This window comes from Ammospiza nelsoni, chromosome 27 (genome assembly GCF_027579445.1).
Source record: "Ammospiza nelsoni isolate bAmmNel1 chromosome 27, bAmmNel1.pri, whole genome shotgun sequence".
NCBI classification, from domain to species: Eukaryota; Metazoa; Chordata; class Aves; order Passeriformes; family Passerellidae; genus Ammospiza; species Ammospiza nelsoni.
Window position 1 is genome coordinate 4,899,125 of NC_080659.1, and position 26,845 is coordinate 4,925,969.

The following is a 26,845-nucleotide window of genomic DNA, read 5'->3' on the forward strand; positions in this document are numbered from 1 at the left end:
GGCTGTCCCGGTAGCGCTGGCACGGCCTGGGGCTGTCCCGGCCCGCCCAGGCTGAGCTGGGGCCCGGACACACCCTGCTCGGAACCTCATTCGGATTTAAGCGGCGCCTTACGGGTTCGATCGTTACATATATCATCCCTCAGAGGGGTTAAAATCAAACTCCACACTCCCCGTTTCATGCGTATATCAGCACCAAAAAAAAAGGGATGAAAGCAGCGTTTTAATAAATTAAATAGAATTTACAAGTTGCAGCAGACCCTTCAGAGCTCAAGATGGAGATGATACCATTGATACTCAAGATAGAAATGATAGTGTTGATACTCGAAATAGAAATGACACTGTTTTCCACAAAAATCAGATTCAGCACCCAGTGCACAGCAAGCCAGTAATTACACACTCGAGAGACACTGGTTATTTATTTCAGAGTTGCACAAGCCTGGATGCTCAGTGGGATCCCAGAAATCCAGCACATCAGCTATGAAAACTTGGATATCACTCAGAGCTTGTTGGCTGCTCTCTATTCCATGGATTAAACCTCCCTTCTTGCTGGTTAGGCTTGAAAGTATACAAAGATCAAATATCAAGGAATATGCTTTCGTAAAACAATTTTACATAGTTCACATTTTGCAACGGGGCCTCTGACAGAACTTGGTAGATAGTAATTACACAATTCACATAACTTAACAGAGAAACTTAAATAATGTGAGCCTGTCAGACTCTTCACCTCAAAGAGGGAGAACTGTTAGAACCAAAGAAATAAAGAAATGTTTTCCATCTGGCTCACAGTAATTAGTTTTGCCCTAATCTCACTATAAATACTAAGAAAAACCAGCCCTCTGCATCAACATAAACCAGAGATCCTCAGCCCAGAGGAGACACTGCTGCATGTTTGGTTTTAAAAAACAAGTCTATAAAATAAGACAGTATAAAGTCATAAAAGCTCAGAAGATGTATTAGACAATATGGAGAAAAGACAGGTTTACATGGCAACCCTGCTTGATACAAACAAAACACAACTCCAGCTCCAGAGCCGTGAAAAGCAGCCCGGTCATTTAGTCCAGCTGACTTTGGGAATGTCGTAATGCTCAGTCAGAGTATCCAAGTGCCTGTTGAAGTCCTGCGGGAGGAAAAGAGACAGAAAACGGGTGCTGACATTACCAAACTGAACCACAACCTACCCTGCGTCCCGGCTTGTGTTCGACAAGGAGGAACAGCTCCTTCAGCCCAACAATAAACACGCTGGCCTGAGGAACTCGGGATGGTTTTGCTCACCTCCACTCGCTGCTTGTGGGTTTTCGATGCTTTCTTCAGGATCCGCTCCATTTGCTGTAGGAGACACAGAAGGGTCGGTTACTCCAGGCACTCGCAGCCCCCTCAGCGGCCTCACCCCGGGGCTCACGGGGGTTTTTAAAGCCTTACCCGCTTCTCCTGCATCTTCTCGTAGGCCACCTGCGCCGGGGTCCGCTTGTCCAGCCCGCGCTTCTTCTCCTCCTCCTGCTTCTTGCTGCTCACGATCTGCTCCAGGATCTGGGCCTTGTCTTTCGCCTTCTTCTTCTTCCTGCGGGGAGCGCCCGGTCAGCGCTCAGCCCCGGGGCCGTGTGTCCCCTCCTCGCCCCCCGTTCTCCCGGCCCCTCCTCACCGCCCCCCGTTCTCCCCCGGTTCCCTCCGTCGCCCCTCACCGTTTGCCGGCCCCCAGAGCCCCGCCGCTGCCCTTCAGCCGCAGCGGGCCGCGCTGCACCGCCTCGTAATCCGCCATGGCGGAACGGCCGCGCCCGCGCCCCCTGCCGGCACCGCCGCAACGGCGCGGCCGGGGCCGGGAGCCGCGCTCGAGTCCCGCCCGGCCGCTCCGTGAGGGGAACCGGGGCTGCCGTGAGGGGAACCGGGGCTGCCGTGAGCCGCCTTGCCACCTCCGTGAGGGGAACCGGGGCTGCCGTGAGCCGCCTTGCCACCTCCGTGAGGGGAACCGGGGCTGCCGTGAGCCGCCTTGCCACCTCCGTGAGGGGAACCGGGGCTGCCGTGAGCCGCCTTGCCACCTCTGTGAGGGGAACCGGGGCTGCCGTGAGCCGCCTTGCACCTCCGTGAGGGGAACCGGGGCTGCCGTGAGCCGCCTTGCCACCTCTGTGAGGGGAACCGGGGCTGCCGTGAGCCGCCTTGCACCTCCGTGAGGGGAACCGGGGCTGCCGTGAGCCGCCTTGCCACCTTTGTGAGGGGAACCAGGGCTCCCGTGAGCCGCCTTGCACCTCCGTGAGGAAAACCGGCCCCTCCGTCCCTCCGTGAGGAGGACCGGGGCTGGCATGAGCCGCCTTGCACCTCCATGAGGGGAACAGAGACAGCCATAAGCCGCCTTGCACCTCCGTGAAGCGGATCGGCCCCTCCATGAGGGGAACCGGGAACGAGCCCCGCCCGGCCCATCCGTGAGGGGATCCGGCAGTGAGCCCAGTCCAAAATTATCTCCGTGAGGGGAACCGAAGCAGGACTTGCAAAATGTGGATGTTTTTAACCGTGTGCATTAAAGGAAAATAGTGGCACAGGCTGCCTAGGACACTGGTGAAGTCACCATCTCTGGAAGTGTTCAAAAAACATGTGGATGTGGCACTTGGGGACATGGTATAGTGGTGACTTTGGCAGTGCTGCATTAATGATCTAAAAGGGCTTTTCCAACCTTTCTAATTCTGACCCTATAAAACGTGAGAAGGAAAGGAGGAGAGGCGACCAAATTTCCATCATTTGATGTTAAATTTTAAAGAAGGAAAACACTACTAACACTTTTCAGTTAATTCCCCGTATCTGAAGGCATGAAAAAGCAGTGTCCACTGGGTCTACCTGCAGCTAAAGGGCACTAATGAGCAGCTATTACTTATTTGGCTAAATCCTGTAACCCGAGTCTTCGTGGTGCACACAGGAGACGGGTGAATGCTGCTGGATAAGAGCCTCAAGCAGCCAGACTAAAGATTTGATGAAATGCTCCTATTATGATACTTTGCAGCCTGTAGAAGTTGGTTACCTGATCCTCTGCTGTACCTGAGCCTCATTGTTGCAGCTTTTAATAACTGAATATCCAGACGACCTTTAAAGGTGCCTTTGAGGAAAGAACTGACAAGAGTCAGTATTCCCAGCTCAAAATGGGCAACAAGCAAACCATTTTCACTCAAGAGCAACTGGATGCATACCAGGTATAAAGCAAACTAAATGGCTGTTTGGGCAGGACATTGAATAATGGCAAAGGTATTGTTGGGTTTTTAAAACAACATCTTTTAAAAATTAGTAAGCAGACGTACTGAATTGCAGCAAAGATTTTAGGAACATAGTTTGATTTTTTTACAGCAAAAGGAAGGGTTATAAGATATGCCTAATTGTATGCCAAAAAGAAATCTTTAATGCTTACACATAAACTACAGTATAACTTTATTTAAGTCACTGCATGCGAAAAGTTTGGGCCAATGCATGCTAAAAACTGTCATTTTGTGTTATACTTTTTCTTATTTCATAGGACTGCACATTTTTCACAAGGAAAGAAATTCTGAGGTCAGTCTTCTGTATGCATGTTGTGGATAAAGGGCAGAGATTGCTGTAAAGGCGGGTTACATATGGGGTAATGTATTTTTAAAATAATTTTTAAATGGATTTACTAAAATTTAAAGTGATACTTTGGGGGCATCGGACCATTTTTTGTGGCTTTTTTCGTTTTCATAAACTGAGTCAGAATTCTAAATTTTATATTAATGAACTAGTCCCTCTTTATTTATTAGAAATAAATGTAATGAGTTATGTCTTAGTGGCAGTGACATCCACGGTTCTCTCACAGGGTTTTCAGACAGATGCTTCAAAGTGTACTGTTATCCTCTGGAATACTTTGCTGATTGTGCCGAGTTTTCTTCATGTTTTCTTGGAAACGATTACACTGCTGCTCCAAGATGCGTTTTTCTCATTGAACTCCCTATTTAATTTCTGGCCAGAGGATCTGATAAAGGCAGGATCAGGTGGGACTGAGAGTCCTCACTGAAAACATGAATTTGTTTTCCTCTCCTAAATGTTTGGCTGCATGTCCTGTGTAAGCATTTTAGTTCTGTAATGAAGCTTTGTATTTTTCACTACGTCGCTTGTTTTAATAATGGTTGTTCCAATAAAAACATACAGTTACTTAGTGTCTGATCTCCATGTGGTAATGGACGCAAAGTGTGAAAAATGAGGTGGAAAAGCAAACCAGCTTGTTCTCAGAAGTCTCAAGAGCCAACAAGGCTTTCTCTCTGTCTCAGGCTGTTTCACAGGTACCGAGACCTGGCCCCGCAGCTCGTTCCCCTTGACTACTCGGACAAACCAGCCGTGACACTCCCCTACGAGCTCATCAGCAGCATGCCAGAGCTCAAGGTACCCACACACGACTCGAGTGACTCATTCCAGCTTCATCTACCCTTTCTGAATAATTCATCCAGGACTAATTGCTGGGAGGCTGCCACGGAAATAAATTTGGGCTATCAAAGTGAAAAGCCTTTCTGGAAGCTTCTAGTAATTCCCAGAAAACACAGCACAAAGGTTAAACCGGGTGTGGCTGTGTCTGCTTCTGACACAGCATTAGACAAGAACTTAGAGGCAGAAAGGGGAGGAATTGCCAAAAAGGTGTTTCAACAAAAATAATCTGGCTCCACTTGCCTTGCCTGCAGTGAAATCAATGCTGGTAAGGATGACCTTGCCCTGCTCCTGTGCTGTTTCCCAGGACAACCCGTTCCGGCAGCGGATAGCTGAGGTGTTCTCAGAGCGCGGCGACGGCAACATGACTTTGGATGATTTTCTGGACATGTTTTCTGTGCTAAGTGAAATGGCTCCCCGAGACTTGAAAGCTTATTATGCTTTTAAAATTTATGGTGAGTGAGACATGCATAAAAAGTAAGTGGGGAAATCCTGCAGCTTCGTGGAGGGGTGCAAAATCCTTGCTTTGTCAGCATGATGACTTCTAGGTTCCATTTAACTGCACTTGAATGTTTGTTCTCCCTCCTCTAAAAACTTCTGGTTTTCTTTATCCTTTTGTCTCTAATTTATTTGGTATTAAGATTTACTATCAAATTTACAACTTGAAATTATCTGCAGTTTTCAAGAGCTGATAAACATGAAGAAATATTTCTGTCTGAGGGGCTGCTTGGAAAAGTACAGCACAGGGGATTTGGGTCCCCATGAATCTGTAGGGTGGATTTGGGAGGAGGAGGAGGTAGGGAAGCACACTGCAGGCTTTTTTCCTCCAAATACAAATATAAAGATTTTTTTTAAAGTGTATTTACAGTTACTTTATGATCAGCTAAAGACAAACAATGTATCAGACCAACACAATCTTGCTGGATTGATTTAATGATGGCTAGGCTATGTTCAGCCATTAAACTACTTACAGTTGTTACCCTGATGTATGAAAAGGAGAAATTAAGAGATTTTTATTTTGTAACACATTTCTTTTACAAATAGATGGAGGTAACTTCATTTCTGATTTGAGAGTTCTACTGATAAAAATCCATCACAGCCTGGGAACCAAGCCCTTCTATTGGGTCTTGGCAAACCACCATGTAAAATGCTGACTTTTGTCACTTTAAATTAACTTTTCCTCCTTTGTCAGACTTCAACAACGATGATTACATATGCAAATCAGACCTAGAGAAAACTGTTAACAAATTAACCCGAAATGAACTGACCCCAGAAGAAGTCAGCCTCGTGTGTGAGAAGGTGATTTATGAGGCTGATGTGGACAATGATGGCAAACTGTCCTTGGCAGACTTTCAGCATATGATTGTACGAGCTCCAGATTTCCTCAGGTAATATTTGCTTTGAATTTCTAGCACAAAATTCTCTCTGTTTCCTTGTCAGAAGCCTCTGAAGTGTGTGTTTATATCTCCTCAGTGTTTGCAGATCACCACTCTTCTGTGGCAGGTTCTAGTAGAGCTGCCCACTGCAAACACTGCAAAAAGAGATGCTTGAAAAAGCCTGGAGGCTTCTTGACTTGCTTTTGAACTTCCAAAGTACTTTTTGCATGATAGAATGTCCTTGTAACTTAAAAAGTTAGTATTAGCACTTAGGCTGCATTGATAAATACATGAGATTTGCTGACTCAGTGTTTAACATAGTGTTAATGTGGTTTCTTACACAAACCAGCACTCAAATCTTGCATTTATTTAATGTACCACATCTTTAAAAAATAAAGTTCCCAGTTTATCACAGAGCCCTACAATTAACTGTAGTAAACCCTTTAAACAGTGATGCATAAGTGCTCATGATTTCCTTTTTTTAACAGCACCTTTCATATTCGAATCTGAATCTCATCAACCTCGGGGATGGGAGAGCTTCTGGGATTTACAACAACCATTACTTCACCTGAGATTACCATGAGAGCACAAGATGAGAGAGGCAGAGAGGACAACTTCTGGTAACTGAACCACTCAGAGGTTCACTGAACCACTATCTTTAATTTTTCTCTTTAAAAGGAACAATTCATTAAGCTCTCCAGCAGAATTTCCCAGTAATTTAGCAAAATGTCTACCCACCCTCAGCTAGAGCAAACCTGGCCTGGACAGTCAGAAGGGAAGTATTTTTCTTAAAGTTCAGATACCACCAGGAAGTAAAGAAACTTGTATCAAACTATAACCTCTAAAAATTCACCCAAAAATGCCTTAACCAGTGAAAAAATCCCTTTAGTTTCAAAGACATAAGTAACTCTTGATAATTTATGGTCTTAATAAACGGTCCAATAAATCAGTTCCTGAAGTATTCTCCCATAGTTCAGGATTTACAGTGAAAACCTCAGCAGTTTAGACAAAAGTCTACCCCAGGTCCTGTCCCTCTTCTCCATTTTCAGAAATCCCCTTTTTTCCACACCCACCAGGGTCCCTGTGCACAAATGATGAACAGGACTGAAAACCTGAGTTTGTAAAATTCTCTTCTCATAAGAAGTTTATTTATGCAGTGCTTAGGGTCCTGTACAAGAGAGTAAAAACAGACATACTGTAATAAACAGTTTTTTTTAATACAAACATGAAAATCAATGAGAAGTGTTTAAGAAAGCAGTTGTAATGTGGGAAGGGTGGCAGCCAAAAGTGATCATTGGAAAAATACAATTTACAGTTATTTTTACAAATTTTGGGATGTGTTAAATTCCCTTCAAACAAAGTTTTAAGTCCCAACTCACACTCAATGTAGAGCAGATGATTCCTGCAGAAAGGCTGGAGTTAACCAGTTAACCAGCCAGTTAATTACCTTTATTAACCACAGAAACTCAGGATCAGTAAGGATGGGAATAAGGCAGCCTGGTACACTCAGACTGCAGCTACCACTCACATTCCTTTGAACAGATCTTTAGTTAAGCTAGAAATGAAGACACATGTTAGTCATCATTCTTCCCCAAGCACAAAGGAGCCCATCCTCACACAGCTGTTTGTGCAATCCCCTGGCAAGTCCAAGAGAAGAAGAAATCATGGCAGTTTTGAGCATGATCATCAGCCAAACACACCACCACAAAAACCCCTCAGCAATCATCAGGGAGATGATCAGCATCTCACAGGAAAGGAGAAACCAAAGAATTTTCAGCAGCAGTAAAGAGACTTACAATAATCCATAGGATTTATAAATCTGAGGCTGGAAGTCTGAAGCTGGCAGAAGGTTCTGATGGCAGGAAACATGAGCTGTGCCTGTCAGCACAGGACAAAGATAACACAGGTGTTAAATAAGTGTTAAAAGCAGCTCCACCATTAATTGACAGACTGACTGACAGGTCTCTGACAACTATGCAATGTACTGCAACCAGCCTCAAAAATAAGGTCAACCACAGAATTCCATGATACTCACTGAAATAAGGGAATTTGAGGACATGCTCAAAAATGGGTTTGTTTCTCTACAAAACAAATGTTAAGCAATTACTTGACATTTTAGTGGTATTCAGACACTAAGAATGTGTAGTAAGCACAGTTAGTTTTGCAGACCTACTTCAGTTCCTCAGTTTTACAGGTTTTGTACCAAATTTCTGGTTTTTTCCTCCTTAGTTAAAGAAAGCTTAGACACAAGTAGATTAAGTATGTATTTACAGAGTACCTCTCTGACAATTGCATTTTCCAGTACATTCATACTTAATAAGCACAGTAATTGAATGATGTGATGGAAACACACTGTACTTCTAGATTTGATGCCTGTGTTTAGTGACACACAGCTAAGCCCATGTGCAGTGCAGTGTCTTTAACCTTTTCCTCTCTCACACTTGCATTTTAGGTTTCCTGTTGCTTACACAGATTTAATGTCTGTGTAGAGAAGTACAGTGATGACTGTAGTCACAGTAACTGCATGAGACTTCCTGAGATCAAGCAATAATGCTGTTGTTCATAAACCCAACCATTTAAGAAGAAATAATGTCATAATTAGGTGCATAAACACATGCAACAACCAGCATAAGTTTAAACAGAAGGTATTCACATACAAATGCAAGAGTAACTTCAGGTTTAGAAAATGAGTGAAAAATCACAATACCATCCTTCAGGTTTTACCCACTTGTAAATGAATATGGTTTGTTTTCCCATCTTGGGATGAGTTATTGATACAGTCCACAGGCAAGAACCAGCATCATGGCAGAGCCATGGTATCAAGTCAGATAAACACCAATTTTTCCAGTCACTCTGAAAAATAAATCAGGCTCAGCATCTGGCTGTATAAAGCACAATACAGATGCAAGACAATCCACAGTTATGACTAAGCCAGAAGCAAATTGTTACAGAGTTATGTAGGAAATTCAGCCTGTCTTATCACCACCCCAGCTGTGCCTCAATCATTACTTGAAGCACACAAAAAATCTTTAAAAAACATCCTTAGCTCAAGACAGAGGTGCTGCTTGTCCAGTCTACAGGTCTGTGTTAACTACACTCTGTCTAGAAGCCTCCTCAGTAACTTAACATGGTTTTATCCTACAATTACATCTATGTATAAATCCCCTACAGGGCATGTTCATCAAGTCCTCATGCTAAAAAGCCACAAGTAAACAAAGAACCAAACCATCATAAGGTTTCGGTTAGAGGAAAGCTTTAATCAGGACAGAGATCATCTAAATGCATCTAAAATGCATTTCTATAAACCAGCAACTTACAGAGTGAAATCTTTTTCCATTTTGGAACAGGCAGTATTCCTGTTGGGCCCAATTGCATGCTGCAGATTTATAGTTTTAATTGTGAATTCAACAGATATTTAACCACAGCAACACTTATTAGCACTACTCTGAGGCCCAGAGTTCAATACCACAAACTCAAAGAAAACCAAACTGGTGAGTAAATTCCACAACTTCAAAATCAACTTGGATTTTACCCTTAAGTGCAGTTGTCAATGTAAACAAAGGCTGTTTCAGTTCCAGGGAGCTGCAGGACACAGCTGGTGTGTTCTCTGGTCAGGCACACCATCCCTGCAGTCCCTGGGACAGTGATGCTCCTGCTGTCTCCTCCTGTCGGTGTAACCCAGAGCCAGCCCTGCAGCCCCTGCAGGAGCTGTGCTTGGCTCTGGCCTTGCACACGTGGCAATGTCCTGGCCTGGCTTTGTGGGACAGACACAGCCTGTTCTGGGAGGGCTGGGTGTGCTCTGGCACAAGCTGTGAGCAGCCTGATGCTGCAGTGACCAACAGCCAGCACAAGAGAGCCTCACTCACAAGTGTTCTGGTGTGCAACACTGATCTGCATATGTGAGCAGGTGTGCATGGGAACACGTGACTGGCAGCAGTGCAGCACGTTTCTGTGTCGTGATTTAAAACTGCCAACTCTGTCAGGATAGGTCCGGAGTCATTCCCAGCTGCAGAGTGGTAAAGCCACCCATTGTAAGGTGACAGGTTTTGTGTAAGTGTCCCTGCCTGACTCTGCTTCTCCAAGGACAGATGACAGATCATCTGGACAGGACTCAGTGTAGCCATCAGCTCCTGTTAAACATGTCTGAATGTCTGGAGTACTTAATTAAGCACAGTCAAGTCTAACATGGATGAATTACCAATGGTAAGGACCCTTTCTATGTACAGCACACATTCTTTTCTTAAAAAAATAGATTCCTTTGAGGAGAATTTTTTTAAAACATCAATTGTACTTGTGGATTGTCTAGAGTAACACAGCTGAGTCAGAGACAGGCAGATAAAGGAGTTTCTCTGTAGCAGTAAAGAGGTGGAGCTGCAGAAAGCTCCCTGGTACCTCCTGGGAAGGCATCAGCCTGCACTGCTCACCTGGGTGCATTTCTGGGATGGTCTCATGCCACTGCTCAGTGTGCAGCTCATGTACCATCAATGCACACCTGTACTTTGTTAACAGTGGCATTTAAGTTTCTTATTTTGATCACAACCTCATCTTTCTAAACTGCATATATGACAGATAGGAATGAAGACTGAAGCAATGGTGCTGCATCCCAGGTCACATGTGATCTGCTCTTCCTCTGCTAGACAATACACATGCCCAGTGGCAATCTGACAAAAATAAACTTGTTTCATCTCCATAACTGAAGAGTCAGACAATTACCAAAATAAGCCATTTCTTATTCAGATGGTCACAGAGTGACAAGGTATGTTGGGAGCACTAAGTCCACAGAAAGAGGAGACCTCACTTAGCACAGGCACAGTCCAGCTCGGATTAAGGCCGCGTCCCTCACAGAAGAACACATCGGAAAAAGCTGCTTTTCTTTTGCTGCTCTTGTGTGATTTTGACTCCCTGGTTGCTGCCTTGAGGGCTATTGCCTTCCTGAAGGTGGAAAGAATATCCAGTTACTGATTTATCCTTAACAGATTCTTCCATCCACACTTATCTGGTCACTCTTAACCAAGCCTGACATACACAAGAACCTTTCCCACCATCAGTAAGAGGCTTCACTCATTTATCTCAGTCTTACACCAGCCATGATAAAAAACTGGAAAACTGCATCTGCAGCTTGTGGCTTCAACCAGCTCACACTGTGCCTAGGCCTCAGCTTCCATTAACCCAAAGACAGCTGAGACTAAAACCCAACAAATCACAGGGCATGTCAGGCTCTTGTTGGAAGGCTTGGGAATCATCAGCAAGACCGAAAATATCCCATGGCATCAGTTCATGTCTGGTCACATGAAGGTGGAAATATCAGTAAGAGAGGAAGAGCCTTCATTAGTTTAATTTCATATTTCTTAAGGAACAATCCAACATCACTGTGCATTTATTTGTTGTAAAAACACAACCCAGGATATTCATGCAAAGATTATCCAAAACCATTCATTCTTTACCTATCCTTAAACAGTTTGAAGTTTCTACCCTGAAGTATGATGTCTGCCTCCTCTATCTCTAATTTATATGATTTTCAGACTGCAAGAGTGAGAAGTATCATTAAACTGCTCTACCCCGGACTTTTGATAAAACAAATAACAGATAATTTTATTTAGAAAACCCCAACCATTACAGCTAATTCCTGAAATGCAGAGATGGCCAACATCAAAGCCCAGCTTGACAAACTAAAAATAAATTTCTAGAACTTTCAGGGATCCTTCACAAAAGAGACTATGACACATTTTTTATACAGTGTGAAACAGTTCTTGCAATGTGGCTTTTGGTTTGCTTTTTTTTTCCTATTTAAATCCACCATGGATGAAATCAAAGTTACTCACCAACTTCTTGTCCATTTTTGCTTTGATATCTCTTGCAAGAGTGAAAAATGCCTGTGACAAGTCAAACATTTCAGTGTTACAGGGTATAAAATACTTTCTAACAGTTTTGTATAGCAATAAGCTGCCCTCCCAAGTTTTAACATGCTATACAAGAACATTAACTTTTCAGTATTTTTCCCTCTGCTCCAGGTTTTAATGCTCCTTCTCTAGCTCCACAACCTTCTTTGTGAGCCCCAAAGCCACAGTGGCACTCCCAGGCAGGGTCTGTGCTGCAGGAAATGCAGAACAACCCATCTGTGGGTTCTGCACCCCACCAGCATGGACAGCTGCCCACACTGCTGCTCTGCACAGAGAGAATAAATAAATACAGGAGAAAGGCATCAGTACTCACATTCTCTATGTTTATATTTGCTTTTGCACTGGTCTCCATGAATTTAATCCCGAAACTTGCAGCAAGCTGAACAAAAGCAGATTGCACATTAGTGGAACAATTGCAGGAACAACTCCAAAACACAGCCCTGGGCACTGCATCTGTCCCTGCTGCCACCAGCCAGTGGAGCTGGGCATTTACAGACAGAACAATCTGCAAAAATGAGGAACTAAATCCCACTGCCACTGGCATCTGTTCTCACTGGCTTTGCTCTGCTCTTTTACACTCTGCACACATTTTAACTTGCTCTTTTTTATTTGTTTCTTGTACAGATACCTTGTCAGTCTCATAACAACCACAGTGCAGAGAAAAACTCTGCCTAGACTCAGTAACATCTGAGATGAGAAAAGACAACCCCATCCACCTTGTCCCAGGGGCTTTCAGCCAAAACATGTTTTCTCCATGTCCAACTCTAGATCCTTTTAGAGAAGTCCCATGCATGTCAGAAAATTGACAGCAGTCCTTAACAGAGGTTGTGCTGTTGGTCCCAGTGGGGGAAGCTTTGCCATGGCAGCTTGGGGACAGTTCAGTCACTCAGGGACACCCCTGGGGCACCACGTGCACACACCCAGCAGGGCAGGTTTTACACTCTGAAAAGCCCAAATCAAAACACATGGAGACCACAGCACTCACCTTCTCCCCTTGCTCTCTAGACACCTGTCTTTTGTCATTTGCATCACATTTGTTCCCCAGGATCATTTTTTCAACATCAGGAGAGGCGTGCTGAGACAAACACAGAGCAGAAACTTGGGCTTGGCTTTTGCAGACACACATTGTCAGGCAGGAGAGGCACCACTGAGTACCCAACACAGAGATGCCAGTCCCGAGCATCTTCCACAGATTTCCAGCCCCCTCCAACCCTTTTTCCCAGCATGTCACCTGCACCATGGCAGTTCTTGGATCAATTGTTGTGGCAGGAAATTAGCACATTTGGTGCCCCCAAAAATACAGGAGCTACAGCCAAACAACAAATCCCCATCAGCCAAGGCATTCCAGAACTGTTACTGACTTCCATCCCACTTATCTTCCAAGTATCCTGCAGCACACGACAAAATGTAACTCTCCTGAAGCAGTTCAGCTTTAATTCCTTTCAGAGGAAGAAATTACACCTTAACAGTCAGTAATGAGTAAAAAGAGAAATTACCTCTTCAATATTCCTCACCCAGTTCCGAATATTTTCAAAAGATTTTTCATTGGTGATGTCATACACTAGCATGATGCCCTAAAGGTAAAGAAAAATTGTTTATTAGTTAAAAGTTTATAGCAGAGAGGAGCAGTTTAACAGTGGCTATTTTTAACAACTGGTTCCCAGCTAATGGCAGTGAGATAAGGTGTGCAGGACATGTATTTATAGAGTGAAACACAGGGAAGCTGCCTTTGCAAAGTCCCAGATCGTCCCAATGTGGGAAAGGGATTTATAGAGAGTTCTCAGGACCTGACAGGAGTCACACACAGTGTGCATCCCTGTGTAAACTCTGAGACAAGAAATGCTGACTTAGAAATACTATAGAATAGAACAGATATTGTGGAGAGAGAAATGGAACTAGAAAAAAGTTTGAACAGATGGTCTTGTAAATAAGACTAGATACTTTGGAGGAATAGAATTATGAAAGGTATATTGTAGTGGGACCTATGGGGGTAGTTTTAGTAAGGTATCTACAACATAGTGTGGTAAAAAGTTGATAAACCAAGAAACACTTATAGTGTATTGTAATTAGGAAATAGTTGGCTTCTGATTCTGATGGCATGAATTGTAACATCTGTATTGTCTCGCCCTTCTCATGAGACTGAAAACTGAAGTTTTTAAAACACCTCTCAGTTACCCCAACTCTAAGCCAAGCAAAGGGTGTTACCCAGCATCCCAGCACAGCTCCAGCAGCCCCCGGAGCAGCAGCAGAGCTGTGAGCTGCAGCCTGGCAGAGCCCCACGCTGGGAGGGCTCCAGAGGCAGCTGCGTTTACCCGGCCCCGGCACAGGATCCCGGCTGTGCCCCTACCATGGCTCCCCTGTAGTAGGCGGTGGTGATGGTCCGGAACCGCTCCTGCCCGGCCGTGTCCCTGCAACACACACAACACCGCCTCAGCTCCCGCTAGCACCACCACGAGCCAAACAGAAATAAATAAATAAACCAGCCTTCAAAACTGCCTTTTGGGTTCTAAATACCGTGAACCACCGAGCAGCACAAGCGGATGAGAACCGACCACATCCACACGCCCAGCACGGAGCGGCAGAGGAGCCTTACCAGATCTGCAGCTTGATTCTCTTGCCATCGAGTTCTATCGTTCTGATTTTAAAGTCGATTCCTGAAAGGAGAACCAATTCCTTTACCCACAGCTCCCGCCGAAGGCCAGACCCAGCGGCTTTGCCCTCAGTTCGGCTGCTCAGTGTCCCGTCCTCAGCGCTCGCTGCCCGCCGCTGCCCGGAGCGGCCCCGCACGGAGCCCGTGCGGAGATCCCGCCAGGGAACGGCAGCGAGCCCGGCCCCGCATGGCAGTGAAGTGACCCCGCATGGCAGTGAAGTGACCCCGCATGGCAGTGAAGTGACCCCGCATGGCAGCGAACCGGGCCCGCCACGGCAGCGAACCCGCGCCGGTGCCGGTGCCGCGGGCGATCCCCCCGCGGTACACAGCACAGCACAGCACAGCACAGCGCGGCGCGGCGCGGTGCGGGCGGCGCTCACCGATGGTGGAGATGAAGGTGGCGTTGAAGGCGTCCTCGGAGAAGCGGAAGAGCGCGCAGGTCTTGCCCACGCCCGAGTCGCCGATCAGCAGCAGCTTGAACAGATAGTCGTAGGTCTTCGCCATGTTGGTGGGCACCGGCCCCGCCCACCACACGCTCATTGGTCCAGCCCGGCGGAGAGCGCACGGAGCCGGCACGCCATTGGTGGGCCGCTCTGACACGGGCGCAAACAGCGCTGCGATTGGCTGTCGGCCCCACCGCCGGTTCTTCGTAATTTCCGGGGCCGGGCTGTGACATAGTGACGTCACTCCCGTACCTGCCCGCACCGTGACGTCACACCCCCGAGCGGCACAAAAACCCCAAGAGGCCTCGGTACTGTGAGAAATCCTTTAATAAGAAACGGCAGCGGAGGCGGCGCCGCCGCTCGGGTGCAGCTTCTACCGGGGGTACAGGGCGGGAGCAGGGAACCGTGAGAACAGCCAGGGCACGGCCACGCCCGGCCCGGCCCGGCTCCCCGGAGCCACGGGGTGGCCGTGCCGGTCATAACTTAATTGGCTTTTCCAGGATACAGAGAGAGAAAGGAGAGGAGCGGGGCAGGGCCTGGGCTGGCTCCCGTGGCTGCTGGCAGCTCTGAGCCCCTCATATACAGTTCAGTTCATTTAGTGTCTGGTCCAGTGTCTGGTGCAAGCCCAGGTTCTCCTCTTTGGCTTGAGCGAGTTTTTCTGGTGAGAAAGAAGAAAACCACAAGATTGAAATCACATTATTTCATAGCCTTTTCTCTTTAAATAAAACCTGGGGTAACTTACCTTCATATTTAAGACACCTTTATCATCAAAACTGGGCCAATTTTTTGTAATTGCTGTGCTTAAGAGAGGTTTTTGGACACTTCTCATGGAGTGTGAAAGGGCTTTGTTTTAATGTGTCATTTATGGGCCACATCCTGCTGGGTTCTCCTTGGACTGGGAGGTTTTTAACCAGTAGACACTGAGTACACTCAAAGCTTTTCACTGACTAAAGGAACACCAAAATTCAATTGTTCAATTGTCAGGTGCAGCCCCATGCTGACCGTGTCTGGCCCAACCCCACCTGAGGAGCTGAATGTGTTTCTGGTGCCATCACCAGCGACTTTGAGCTGATCTATCCAGAATTAAACCCTGCAAGGTGACAGGTAGAGGTATCACGTTTTATTGAGCTCATTTCCCACAGAGGTGGAGGCGGCACAGGAGTGACAGCAGGGATTACAGGCAAGAAAAGCTTGAGAGAACACAGTGAGAGGCAGTTCCCCGTGTCCCCACACGGGGCACGTCACAAAGAGGTCATGTCGTTGAGGGCATGGTCGAGCTCCTCGCTGATGGCTTTGTACTTGAGCTTCTGAGCGTAGAGCTCATCTGTCAGGCACCAGGGCAGCAAGAAATGCAGGGAGGAGGACAGGCCACAGGAGGAGAGCGGAGAGGCAAAAGGCAACAGCAGCCAAAGCAGTTGGGAGGAAAACAAAAGAAGAAAAACAGAGTAGTTGAGTATCAGAAGGAAAGCAAAAACACCCACAAAGCTGCCTGGTCAGAAGTTCCACCTATGTGAACTTTTTGTAATCCCATAACTGTTTTCAAGCAAGCAGATTAAGTATGGTGAGCCCTTGAGTCCCTCCATCTGTTAGTTGGCCAAAATCAGGGAATTGTTACCAACTTTATGGAAGAAAACCTTTTTCAGGAGAATTTCCACCAGTAGACACATCACACCCATCTACCAATATGCTGCTGTTCTTTCCCACTAAATCCAGCACCCACTCATAGAATTTGTCATCTGATTTGAAACTGATCACTTTTAAAGAAATTTGACTCATTCCATACCTTCCAGGTCATCGATAGACTTTTCCAGTTTGGCAACAGTTCTCTCTGCAAATTCTGCACGAGTTTCAGCCTAAAAAAGGTGAAATAGCATCACTGGGTGCTCCTAGAAAGATTATGCCCAAAGATGCATCCAGCTTGGGGATGGCCAAACTTACTTCTTTCAGCTTGTCAGAGAGAATCTTGATTTCTTCTTCATATTTATCTTCTTTTTCCGAGTACTGTGAAAACAATAAACGCTCTTGAAGGGAAGTTGTAGCAACAATAATAAATGTTTATAAAACTGTGACCTATTTACAAGCACTCTTCCTTTTAAAACAGCTGCAAAAACCATTTCCATACTCTCCTGCAGAGCTTCAGCATTGTTTGGGCAGAACTGATGGAGTGGTATCCACAGGCAGGCAGGTCAAACCTCTCATTTGCTTTGTATTTCTGGTTTATTTCTATGAATTCTATTTACAAGTTTTGGCTTTGCCCATACCCTTTAGTTTACTGAAAGAACCAACCTTTTCAGATTGAGCTTCCAAAGATTTCAGGTTGTTTGTGACGTTCTTTAACTCCTCTTCAAGGTCACTACACTTACTAGAAAGGGAAAATAGAAGTATGAATTATTAGTGTTCCTGTTATGATTTGGAGGAGGGAGGAAGGGAGGAAGTAATTAAGTCTGAAAGAAGAAAACCAGGTATATAGTGTGCAAATAAACTTTTCTATGAGTACTAACTACATGCCTGCCTATCAGGAGATTATTTTTAATGCAATGTAGTGTTGATATTTCCTATATTCTGAACAGTTACTCACACTTCAGACACCTCTGCACGCTCCTCAGCTCTTTCCAGTTCACCCTCCAGAATAACCAGTTTACGGGCAACCTGTAAAAAGATAACAGCCAGTTATCAGTCAGTGTGCAGCTCACAGAATCACAGCACAGGGCTGGGGAGGCTGGGAGGGACCTCAAAAATCATCCATTTCCATCCCCTGCCACAGGCTGGGACACTCTTTACAGATTTCAACAGGCAATCAGAAGTACTCTGCTCCTGCTTGCTCTGGAGTGAGGAAATTAGGCTGAAGCATACAGCCACAGATGTAACAGCCCTCCCCAGTTGGACTTCGCAGTATTTTTAGCATTGGGTACTGAGGATGCTGAGATCACCATTAAAATTCCTCCTTGCTGGCAATGTTCCAAGGCTGAAGCATCAGCCAGTGCCAGCTGAACAGAGGGACTAAACGGAAGAGCAGTGTTGTTATTGCTCATGGCTCTCCTGTACATTTCACCATTTCCTTCTCCCTTTTACCTCCTCATACTTGCGGTCGGCTTCTTCAGCAATGTGCTTGGCCTCCTTCAACTGCATTTCCTGAATTTCCATTTTCTCTTCATCTTTCATTGCTCTGTTCTCAATAACCTTCATTCCTCTGCAGAAGTCAAAGCATGTTTAATGTAGAAGCATTTTGGCACTTGTATCCCAACTTCACAAAGTGGAATTTGATATTTGTAACCTAAAAAAGGCCCCTTATGACCACAGTGGTTATCAAGGGTAATGGAATTACCCAATCAGGCTTGTAAGAAAGTTTCAAGTCTCTGACCTGCAGCAGCACATGCAGATACTAAATTACACAGGAGTATTTTATTGATATACATTCATTTTGTTTAACACCAGAAAATAAAAAAGGAGCGTACCTCTCGCTCTCATCTGCTGCTTTCTCAGCCTCCTCCAGTTTCTGCAGGGCTGTGGCCAGTCGCTCCTGGGCACGGTCCAACTCCTCTTCCACGAGCTGGATGCGTCTGTTCAGAGCTGCCACCTCACCCTCAGCCTGTGTGAACAATGCCCAGAGCAGGGTTACACAGCACTCAGTGTCCCTAAAGCCACAGCAGCATCTCCCTGGGGCTGCAGGGCAGCTCAGGGGCCCTTCTGCCGCTGCTTTTTGTTTGCTTCAACTCTGGCATCTCAGGAATGTCAAGGTATGGAGTGTGTGCTTGTTCTTGCTTTTTTTTTAATGGCACTTATCATTCCTGCCACACAAAAAGGAACTCTACAGGACTGCTGGATCGGGGTATTTTTGGAGCACTTCACAGGGCTGCATCTATCCAAATTTTAAAAATGAACCGTTTCCATGATGGCTTAGTTCCAAAACCTTCACCGTGGGTTTCTGTGCCCTTGGTTTCAGTGACACCCTGGAGCCAGGTCCTGATCCATCCTGGATGCTGGAGAATCTACAGGCTCAGCTGGGCACAGACAGTGGCCTCAGCATGGCAGTCAGGCTTTTTTTGGGACAAAATTAAGATAGATTCTTAAAATAAGTTAATTTTGCTTCCTGCAGTACTGAAGGAATTAGGCAGGATGCATTTCTCAGTAATAAGATCTGTTTGTGTATTATTGAACAAACTGCACAGTAATTGGAACACCGTTAGTGTATAAAAATGGACTAGTTAATAAATGGAAGAGATTGATGGGAGAAATGCTCGATACAGATAACATGGACAAACTGCTGTCCATAAATATGTGTTTATTAAGATTCAGCTCCTTTAATTGCTTGTTTTTGAAGGAAAATGGAACCCTGCTTAGTAACTGCCAGAATTGTGCACTGTTTTGTCCCCCATTCTGAGGAGGATTGCCATATACAAAATTAACTTTTTTTCCCCTCACTTTTACAGAATATAGATCCTGGAGGGGCGACTGTTTTATGCTTTATGTTAAAACACTTTGGAAAAAAAAAAAAAAAAGCGTTTTTCTGCAGCTTAGGAAATTTGGTCACTGACCACTCCTAAGCTGGAGGAAGTGGTTTCCATTCACTTCTGAGCCATCTTGGAAAGGAGTTCAGTGGCTGATCCAAATGGAAGCTGACCCAGGATTCCTCTAGTCATAAATTATCCAACGTTTCATCTGTTTTTACCCAGTGCAGTGTTTAACTTCCCGATTTATACACAAGGCATCGATCATGTACAAAACTGGCATCTGTTCTGCGGCAGCAACTCCTTCCACTAGACAGGGCGCTTTTAAGTCACTTTTTAATTCAGCAAGATTCCAAAGTTATGGAGCCGGGGCCACTGGGAATCTGGGGTGAGCCTGGCTCCACCTCTCCCAGCAGCAGCCCGCAGTCCTTATACGGTAAAACTAACTCGCTGACATGTGATAAAATAGCAGGAAGATGCCGGGAAGGCTGATCGCACACAAATCTAAGTGAAACCAGCTGTCCAACCCCGGGAGAGCCGCACGCTAGCGGAGATTTTCGCATTTCTCTGTGAAAACCAGGACGGAAAGTTATTTTTCAGCAGTTCGGACATTTCCCAGCTGTGCTGAAGCCAGCGGTGCGGCGCCGAGAGGCGGGAACTCCCCGCTCCGTGTCATGCAGCGCTTTTGCCTAATTAAACAGCCATTTCCTACTAAACGCTCAACCGCTCCCCAGTGCCGAGCGGTGCTCGAGCGCCTTTTCCGCAGGAATGGGCCCCAAAGCGCGATAAGCGGCGGGCGAGGAGCCGCGGCCGCCGCGCCCGGTTCCGCGCGGCTCGGGCCGGGCCGGGGCGGGCGCGGCGCTGCGGCAGCGCGGGCGGTGAGTGCGGAGCGGAGCGGGGACAGCCCGGGGATGGAGGCAGCCGGCGGCCAAGCCGTCCTCCCGCAGCGGGGAAGAGCCGGGCGCGCCCCAGCGAGAGAGAGACAGGAAGGAAGGAGCAGCCCGGGAGAGAGCGACCGAGAGAGGCGAGCGGGCAGCCCGGGCGGTCTCACTTTCTCCCGCAGGTCCCGTTCCAGGTCCAGCTCCCGCTGGAGGACCTGCGCGCGGTCCTCCGCCTCATCCGCCTGTTGCTGCAGGCACTGGATCTTCCTCTTGACGGCTTCCAGGGAGCTCGGCGCGGCCATGGGCGCGGGCGGCGGGCTGGGCGCGGAGGTGCTGCACGTGGCGGGCCCGCGCCTTTCAATGGCCCGCTGACGTCACGCGCCTGGAGGTGGAGGTGGTGACGTAGCCTGAGGAGCGGCGCGGGCTCGGCCGGGACGGGACGGGCGCGTCCGGGGCCGCCCCGCTCGGATCGACCCGGTTCGGGCTCGGGGGATTCTGCCCGGCTCGTTCCGCTCCGGGGGATGCCGCCCCGCCCCGCCCCGCCCCGCTCGGCCTGGTTCGGCCTGGGTTGGGGGATGCAGCCCCGCCCCGCTCGGCCCGGCCCGGCCCCGGGGGATGCTGCCCCGCTCGGCCCGGCCCGGTTCGGCCCGCGGGATGCCGCCCCGCAGCCGCGCTCCCCGGCCCCCCAAAGGCGAGGTTTTCACGCCGCTGCCACGACGGCGCGGGTGTGGCGCGGAGCCTGGACTGGCCTTTAGCCCTGGTGCCGGGATGAAGGCAAAGGGCATCTTTATGCCACGGCATAATCCTGCTGCTGTCCCGTTTCCCCTCAAAAGGCACCATTTTGTTTAGTTCTGTCAAAGGAGATTTCTCCTTTCCCTAAGAATTGCCAGCAGGACCCCGGAGTCCCCTCCGGGTACCCCTGGAGGCTCAAGTAGGCTCGGTGCAGAACAGCCGCGCTCCCTTTAGCAGAGGGGAGAGGAGACTGAAACGCTGCACCCTCTAAAACTGTAATCCCGCCTTTCTATCCCCCGGCAGAAATGCAAACAACCAGTGAAGTGCGTAGAAAATACAGCGAGCAGAGTTACTGGCATGGGTACGTACATCAGTGGCCTTCTTCTCAGCCTGCTCCAGTTTTTCCTGGGCATCTTTAAGAGCCTCTGAGTATTTATCCAGTTCATCTTCAGTTCCTTTCAGCTTCTTCTGCAGAGCTACCAGCTCATCCTCTACCTTTCAAGAGAAAAAAACCCCAAAGTGAGCATACTGATGTAGTATCAGTTACAGTTTAATATGATAAAACTACTCTTTACTATTAGTTTTAACCCATTATAGCATACAAAAAGCCACAAAAGACCAGATCAAAGTTCTGCTGGTGACAGTAGTCTGAGAATGACTGGGAGCAATTGCCAGGGAAGAGTCATTAAAAACCTGTCATCCTTGAACAACACTGCCTGCACCACACACACAGCATCTGGTTTAATTCAGAATTTATAAGCCCTTTCTCATCTCACTTTTTTTTTTTTTTGACACCATGCAGCAGTTTTGCAGCATGATTATAGATGTTTTTAAATTGTGTCATTTTAGTGTTCGTTGTAACACTATTACCTGGTGATTTTTCAGGAAACTATTCCATTTCTGTACAGCTGAAAAGAATTAATGATCTTTGTGTGTGCTTCAGGACACTTCAGCCCAGATGAGGCACTCTGGGTGTGGGAGGGACCAGGGCTGGCCCTGCTCGGGGTGGGACTCGCTGACCTCGGGAGGTCCCTTCCAGCCTGGATTATTCCCCAACTGTGAGGAATTATTCCCCGACACGATATGAGGCTCAGACTCCTCCATACCATATAAATCCATATTGTTCACTAGAATTGTGCTATTTATAACCTGCTGGGAGGCTGGTTAGTGATAAACTGTCTCATGCTCCCCGAAGAATTCACGTTATCAGAGGCCTGCTGCTGATAAGGGTGGGCCTGCAAACCCATCTGCTCCATCCTTTCATTTGCAACACAAATCAGCTCAGTCTGTTCAGACAGTGATTTATCCATTTAGCTCCACCTTCACAGAAGTTTACTCTATGAAAACAGTTTGTGTTTTGGTGTAGTTCCTTCATTTTAGTTCCACTGATAGTTTTAAAGACATTTTTGGGAGTGTGCTATTCTGGAATGTTGGTGTGTTGCAGAGAATAACCAGAGAGTGTGAGAGAGCTGCAAACCTTGCTCGGGTGTTCTGACAGAGGGACACTGAGCAGCATGAAGCAGATGCTGACTCTGTGCATGAATAATAAAGTAACTATTTGAGTATTGTGCCCACATTAAAAAAGAAGCTGGAAATTTTGAGACAATTCAGAAAAGAGGAATAAGATCAAAGATTTGTTTTTCTAAAGAAGAAGAAATATTAGGCCAGATAAATGCTTATAACATAGAGCAGCGTGGAAGATGCAGCAGATTGAGGGAACATAAAAGGGAAATATGTGGTACTTTTACAAGAAGTGCTGTAAAAACTTGAATGCACTCAGCTAACATTTCAAGATCATTCTGAAAATACTAAAGCTCAAATAGGAGACAGACACCAGAATAAAGACATTGAAAAGCAAAAGAATATGAAAATGTTATTGTTAGAATTCAGTTAAAAGAACAGCATTCAAATTAAGATATTTTCCATTATTCTTGACACAAAAAATAAGAGAACCTATCTCCTGTTGAGTCTCAGCTGGTACCTCTAAGGGGCACTCTCTGCACCAAAAACTTGAAGTGAACTTTATTAATTCATTTCAAGGAGAGGCTTAATTAATGTTTAGACACAGCCGACTCTATTAGCACTAGTCCTACAGGTGTCAGGGTTTACAGCTTTGATTTTAAATATGTAAAGGCCTTTTGCATGGAATCAAAGCATGAGAAATTTAGGAGAATTATGTAAGATTCAAGAAAACTTAGACAAAGTACTGTTAATAATCTGTGGATGATGTTAATTTTGGAAAGACTGAGATGGCTGAGAAGTTACATCCTAGTCCTGGCTGTATAAGCATAACAAAAAGGCAAAAAACTTCAAAAGAAGATTAACAGAAAACCAACTTCAAATTATTTTGCTTTCTGAATCAGAACATTGCCACACGCTATTTTGTTACACTTATTTCCACAGCACACACGAAGCCAGTGATTTTGTTTCCTCTTACCTGCTTGCATTTGTCCTCAGCTGCCTTCTTATCCGTCTCAGCCTGCTCTGCTCTGTCAATGGCATTCTCCTTGTCCAACTTCAACATCTGCATCTTTTTCTTGATAGCTTCCATTTTTGCTCAAGGACAGGCTGGATCTGTCACGCAACTAAAAGAATCTTATGATTAAAATTTTAGATTTTTAACAGCTTGGACAGAGAAAGAAGTTGTACCCAGGCAAGTCACAGGGAAAATGAGCTACAAGTGGTTTTAGAGAGCTTTAAACCCAGAGCCCCCTGGACAAAACCCAGATCTATTGGCCCCTTCTCCGGTGCTCCATCCACAGCCTTTCTAAGGAATGAGCTGGAACAGACTCACTAGAGGAATCTTCACCACTCCATCTCCTTATTTGGGTCCTGTTTTCTTAAAGAGAAAACTGTTTCCATTTTTAAGCTTCTGACAGAAGCACAAGTGTTGACATATGAACACATGCTTGAAGAGAAGCTGATTAGCTCCCCTTTGTGTGTGCAGAGCAATTAACCAACCCAGCAGATCTTGGGGATGGCCTGCCTTCCTGGAAAAAAGGCATGAGGCTGATCGAGGGAAGGATCTCTTTACGTTACTCCAAAATAAATCCAGACATAAAATAAATAAATATTTTTTAACAAATCTATGCCTAAGAGGTGGCTAAATTTAAGTTATAAAAAGATGCAGGATATGAGACAGCAGAGTTTTTTGCTGTAAAAATAAGCGCTGGTGTTAAGGAACTAGCTATAATGTGTGATAGTACAACGCATAACAGAACTCAAATTTAGATGTCAAGTTCAGGCTCAAGGCAAACTCAGTGAGTTTGAGTGCCTGTCCTTGAAATTTCCCTCACTTGGGGAACTGAACAACACCTGAAGTTGTGGTCTGATGAGCACTGTAAATTATTCCTTCTGCTGTGTGAAGGGAAGAGCAGGCTCTGGGGTGAGCAGGAGTATTTCCAGTGACAGAGAGAGCATCCAACAGTCCCAGAATGAGCTCTGCTTCCTTTTGCAGCTTGATTAAACACGTCCCCAAAACCATTCCATCCCTTCACCAGCTCTTGCTGAGCCTCAGAGACGCACACAGCCTTGTCCTGACTGCTCTTATGTTCTGATCTTCTGATGTACGGCACCTTCCAGGGCAGCCTGGCAGCACTTTCTGACTTTGCTGCCCTGGCACCTGCACAGAGCCATGGAATATACTGAGATGGGTCACAGACTCCAACTCCTGGCTGTGCACAGATAGCCCAACAATCCCACCCTGTGCCTGAGAGCGTTGCCCAAACACTCCTGGAGCTCTGGCAGCCTTGGGCCCGTTCCCTGAGGAATATGTCCAGTGCCCAACCACCCTCTGGGGAAAGAAGAACCTTTTCCTGATGTCCACTCTGGTTTTTTCCCCATCCAGGTCCCGCTGACCCCACGGTGTCCCTTCCCTGCCCAGTTCTGCCGTGCTGTGCTCTCGGCAGCCGCTCACTCACAGCCCCTCTGCCCAAGCATCCCAGCCATGAGGGCACCAGGACATGGCACAAGACCCAGAGCTTCCCCATCCTCTGGGGCTCAGCTGGCACAGCACTGAAAGGCCTTTGGGAGAGACTTTTAAGGGAAAATCTGCCCTTTATTGAGCTAAATATGATGCTACAGTGGACACAAAGCTGACACCAGCACAATGCTTGTGGCTGTGATAGAGTTAATTTCCTTCCCAGTGGCTGGTACGGGGCTGTGTTTTGGATTTGTTGTGAACAAAGGGTTGAGAATATAGTGATGCTTTTGTTATTGCTGAGCTTGCACAGAGCCAAGGCCTTTCCTGCCTCTTACAGGACCAGGCTGGGGAGGGGCCTGGGGGTGCCTGAGAGATTGGAGGAGTCACAGCCAGGATATTCCAAACCATCTGACATCACTCAGGACATAAACGGGGAGAAGGAGGCACAAATGGGGGACTTTTGGAGTGATGGCATTTGTCTTCCCATGTCACCATTCCATGAGATGGGGCCCTTTTCTCCTTTGTTTTCCCTATTAAACTTTCTTTCAACCCAGGAGTTCTCCAGCTTTTACCCTTCTGATTCTCTCTGATTCCGCTCGTGGGCGAGCAAATGAGTGGCTACGTGGTCCTCGGCAGCCAGCTGGGGTTAAAACACGACAACGACTTGTGGTTGTTTAAATCAAAACGAATTAATTTTACGAAAACCCAGCCCGCCCCGCGCCCCAAGATGGCTGCCGGGAGCCCTCAGGGGCGGTGCTGAGGCGGCGCCAAGATGGCGGCGGCCGGGACTGCGGCTCCCGGCGGGCTGTGGGGATGGGCCTGCCCCTCCCGGCCCGGCACCGCCAGCGAAGGATCTGCTCCTTTTGTGTGCTTGTTTTACCCTTTCTTTGTCTTCTTCTTTGTTTGTTTGTTTTTGTTTGAATATTAAAAATAAAAATCGGATTTTTTAACAGCTCTAGGTTCAGTGTTTGCTTGGAAACCAGTGCTGGCACTTGGTATGTGCCTGTATCCCTCTGAACACCTCACAAAATTAAATGTGTTTTTTCCAGGTACCTCTGCAGCAAGGTGGTCTCCGGGCATGTTTTTTTTAAGTTTAATTCTACTGATTTTTAAGCTATTCTGTGATTTGAGCAGTGGAAGGTGAAATCACATAGGACCTCAGTCCGGAGCGGGTTTAAGGCGTAGGGGTGAAGCGCTGTGTTATCAGTGTTTCCAAACCTTGAGAAATGACATGGCAGCCCCATAAACCATGTTAGTCACAGGCATGTGCCCTTCTCCTCGCTCTCTTGTGTGGGAGTTTGCTAGTGGAGGGCAGCAGAGGCTCCTCAGGGGGCTGGGGTGAAAACCCTGAGAGCTGAGCAAGGCTGGGCACAGGGGGAGTGCAGGAGCCCCACCAGATTTCCTGAGGACAAGATACTTCTTTGGGACCCCCACAAGATTTCTTGGGGACAAAATGCATCTTTGGGACCCCCACCAGGTTTCTTTGGGACTAGATGCATCTTTGGGACCCCCACTAGATTTCCTGGGGACAAGATGCATCTTTGGGACGCCCACCAGATTTCTCTGGGACAAGATGCATCTTTGGGACCCCTACCAGATTTCTCCGGGACAAGATGCATCTTTGGGACCCCTACCAGATTTCTTTGGGACAAGATGCATCTTTGGGACGCCCACCAGATTTCCTGGGGAAAAGATGCATCTTTGGGACCCCTACCAGATTTCTTGGGGACAAGATACACCTTTAATAACTTTCCTCAGCTGGCTGCAGCCCCATGGTCCAGCTCACACTCTGCTGTTTGTGTTTTTATGGCTCCTTCAGGGCTCCTTTCCCTCAGTCATGCCATCCTGCCTTCAGAGCTGTTTCACCTCATGGTCCTGCAAGCCACGAGGCTGGATGTGCCACAGCATCTCTGACTCACAGGAACAAGTTTTGGGGTGTAGTTTGAAGATACAAGAGAGGGCAATGCAGTGGGAAGGACTGTGTTAGCCCTGTTTGACCCAGCACATGTAGGAACTTGTGGAATGGAGGCTGATATAAGGCTGTGCGTGCTGCTCCTTGGGACAACAGCTGCTTGTACCCTTAGGT

General features: G+C 46.8%; 4 protein-coding genes across 9 annotated transcripts; 1 reads left to right on the forward strand and 3 right to left on the reverse strand.

Annotated features, from left to right (window-relative positions):
* Window positions 1-200: 200 nt before the first annotated feature.
* On the reverse strand, window positions 201-1,780 carry FAM32A (family with sequence similarity 32 member A). Its single transcript, XM_059489840.1, has 4 exons — window positions 1,680-1,780; window positions 1,420-1,558; window positions 1,273-1,326; window positions 201-1,117 (listed from the first exon to the last, which is right to left on the reverse strand). The coding sequence occupies exons 1-4, from the start codon at window positions 1,754-1,756 to the stop codon at window positions 1,049-1,051; spliced, it is 339 nt and encodes a 112-aa protein (XP_059345823.1). The 5' UTR covers window positions 1,757-1,780; the 3' UTR covers window positions 201-1,048.
* A 1,342-nt stretch (window positions 1,781-3,122) lies between these two features.
* CIB3 (calcium and integrin binding family member 3) lies at window positions 3,123-6,721 on the forward strand. Of its 2 annotated transcripts, XM_059489873.1 has the most exons (6): window positions 3,123-3,173; window positions 3,491-3,525; window positions 4,257-4,368; window positions 4,715-4,862; window positions 5,600-5,795; window positions 6,272-6,721. In XM_059489873.1, the coding sequence occupies exons 1-6, from the start codon at window positions 3,123-3,125 to the stop codon at window positions 6,291-6,293; spliced, it is 564 nt and encodes a 187-aa protein (XP_059345856.1). In that variant the 3' UTR covers window positions 6,294-6,721. The 2 variants fall into 2 exon arrangements, with proteins under 2 accessions (XP_059345856.1, XP_059345857.1); XM_059489874.1 differs by lacking the exons at window positions 3,491-3,525; window positions 4,257-4,368.
* Window positions 6,722-6,896: 175 nt separating this feature from the next.
* Window positions 6,897-14,897, reverse strand: RAB8A (RAB8A, member RAS oncogene family). Of its 2 annotated transcripts, none has more exons than XM_059489871.1 (8): window positions 14,714-14,897; window positions 14,277-14,337; window positions 14,031-14,091; window positions 13,180-13,257; window positions 12,669-12,758; window positions 11,997-12,062; window positions 11,606-11,656; window positions 6,897-7,661 (listed from the first exon to the last, which is right to left on the reverse strand). In XM_059489871.1, exons 1-8 carry the CDS (start codon window positions 14,871-14,873, stop codon window positions 7,557-7,559), a joined length of 672 nt encoding a protein of 223 aa, XP_059345854.1. In that variant the 5' UTR covers window positions 14,874-14,897; the 3' UTR covers window positions 6,897-7,556. The 2 variants fall into 2 exon arrangements, with proteins under 2 accessions (XP_059345854.1, XP_059345855.1); XM_059489872.1 differs by having other exon boundaries at window positions 6,897-10,715.
* A 188-nt stretch (window positions 14,898-15,085) lies between these two features.
* On the reverse strand, window positions 15,086-23,593 carry TPM4 (tropomyosin 4). 4 transcript variants are annotated; one of them, XM_059489868.1, is made up of 9 exons: window positions 23,275-23,593; window positions 21,207-21,332; window positions 18,232-18,365; window positions 17,849-17,966; window positions 17,355-17,425; window positions 17,063-17,138; window positions 16,715-16,777; window positions 16,560-16,629; window positions 15,086-15,434 (listed from the first exon to the last, which is right to left on the reverse strand). In XM_059489868.1, exons 1-9 carry the CDS (start codon window positions 23,386-23,388, stop codon window positions 15,352-15,354), a joined length of 855 nt encoding a protein of 284 aa, XP_059345851.1. In that variant the 5' UTR covers window positions 23,389-23,593; the 3' UTR covers window positions 15,086-15,351. The 4 variants fall into 4 exon arrangements, with proteins under 4 accessions (XP_059345851.1, XP_059345853.1, XP_059345850.1 ...); XM_059489867.1 differs by lacking the exon at window positions 15,086-15,434 and adding an exon at window positions 15,882-16,100 and having other exon boundaries at window positions 23,275-23,590; XM_059489870.1 differs by lacking the exons at window positions 21,207-21,332; window positions 23,275-23,593 and adding an exon at window positions 20,276-20,513.
* Window positions 23,594-26,845: the final 3,252 nt, after the last annotated feature.

Bases quoted from the DNA above. Each gene is read 5' to 3' on its own strand.
- FAM32A (XM_059489840.1), bottom strand. From the start codon at position 1,756: ATGGCGGATTACGAGGCGGTGCAGCGCGGCCCGCTGCGGCTGAAGGGC. The intron at 1,559-1,679 runs GTGAGGGGCGAC...CGCTCCCCGCAG, and splicing joins GCTCTGGGGGCCGGCAAACG to GAAGAAGAAGAAGGCGAAAG. The intron at 1,118-1,272 runs GTGAGCAAAACC...TTCCTCCCGCAG, and splicing joins CCCACAAGCAGCGAGTGGAG to GACTTCAACAGGCACTTGGA.
- CIB3 (XM_059489873.1), top strand. From the start codon at position 3,123: ATGGGCAACAAGCAAACCATTTTCACTCAAGAGCAACTGGATGCATAC. The intron at 4,863-5,599 runs GTGAGTGAGACA...CTCCTTTGTCAG, and splicing joins TTATGCTTTTAAAATTTATG to ACTTCAACAACGATGATTAC. The intron at 5,796-6,271 runs GTAATATTTGCT...TTTTTTTAACAG, and splicing joins CGAGCTCCAGATTTCCTCAG to CACCTTTCATATTCGAATCT.
- RAB8A (XM_059489871.1), bottom strand. From the start codon at position 14,873: ATGAGCGTGTGGTGGGCGGGGCCGGTGCCCACCAACATGGCGAAGACC. The intron at 12,063-12,668 runs GTGAGTGCTGTG...GCTTTTGTTCAG, and splicing joins CTAGAGAGCAAGGGGAGAAG to CTTGCTGCAAGTTTCGGGAT. The intron at 11,657-11,996 runs GTGAGTACTGAT...GACTTGTCACAG, and splicing joins CAAATATAAACATAGAGAAT to GCATTTTTCACTCTTGCAAG.
- TPM4 (XM_059489868.1), bottom strand. From the start codon at position 23,388: ATGGAAGCTATCAAGAAAAAGATGCAGATGTTGAAGTTGGACAAGGAG. The intron at 21,333-23,274 runs GTAAGAGGAAAC...TTCTCTTGAAAG, and splicing joins CTGAGGACAAATGCAAGCAG to GTAGAGGATGAGCTGGTAGC. The intron at 17,426-17,848 runs GTAAAAGGGAGA...ATCTTTTTACAG, and splicing joins CCGACCGCAAGTATGAGGAG to GTTGCCCGTAAACTGGTTAT.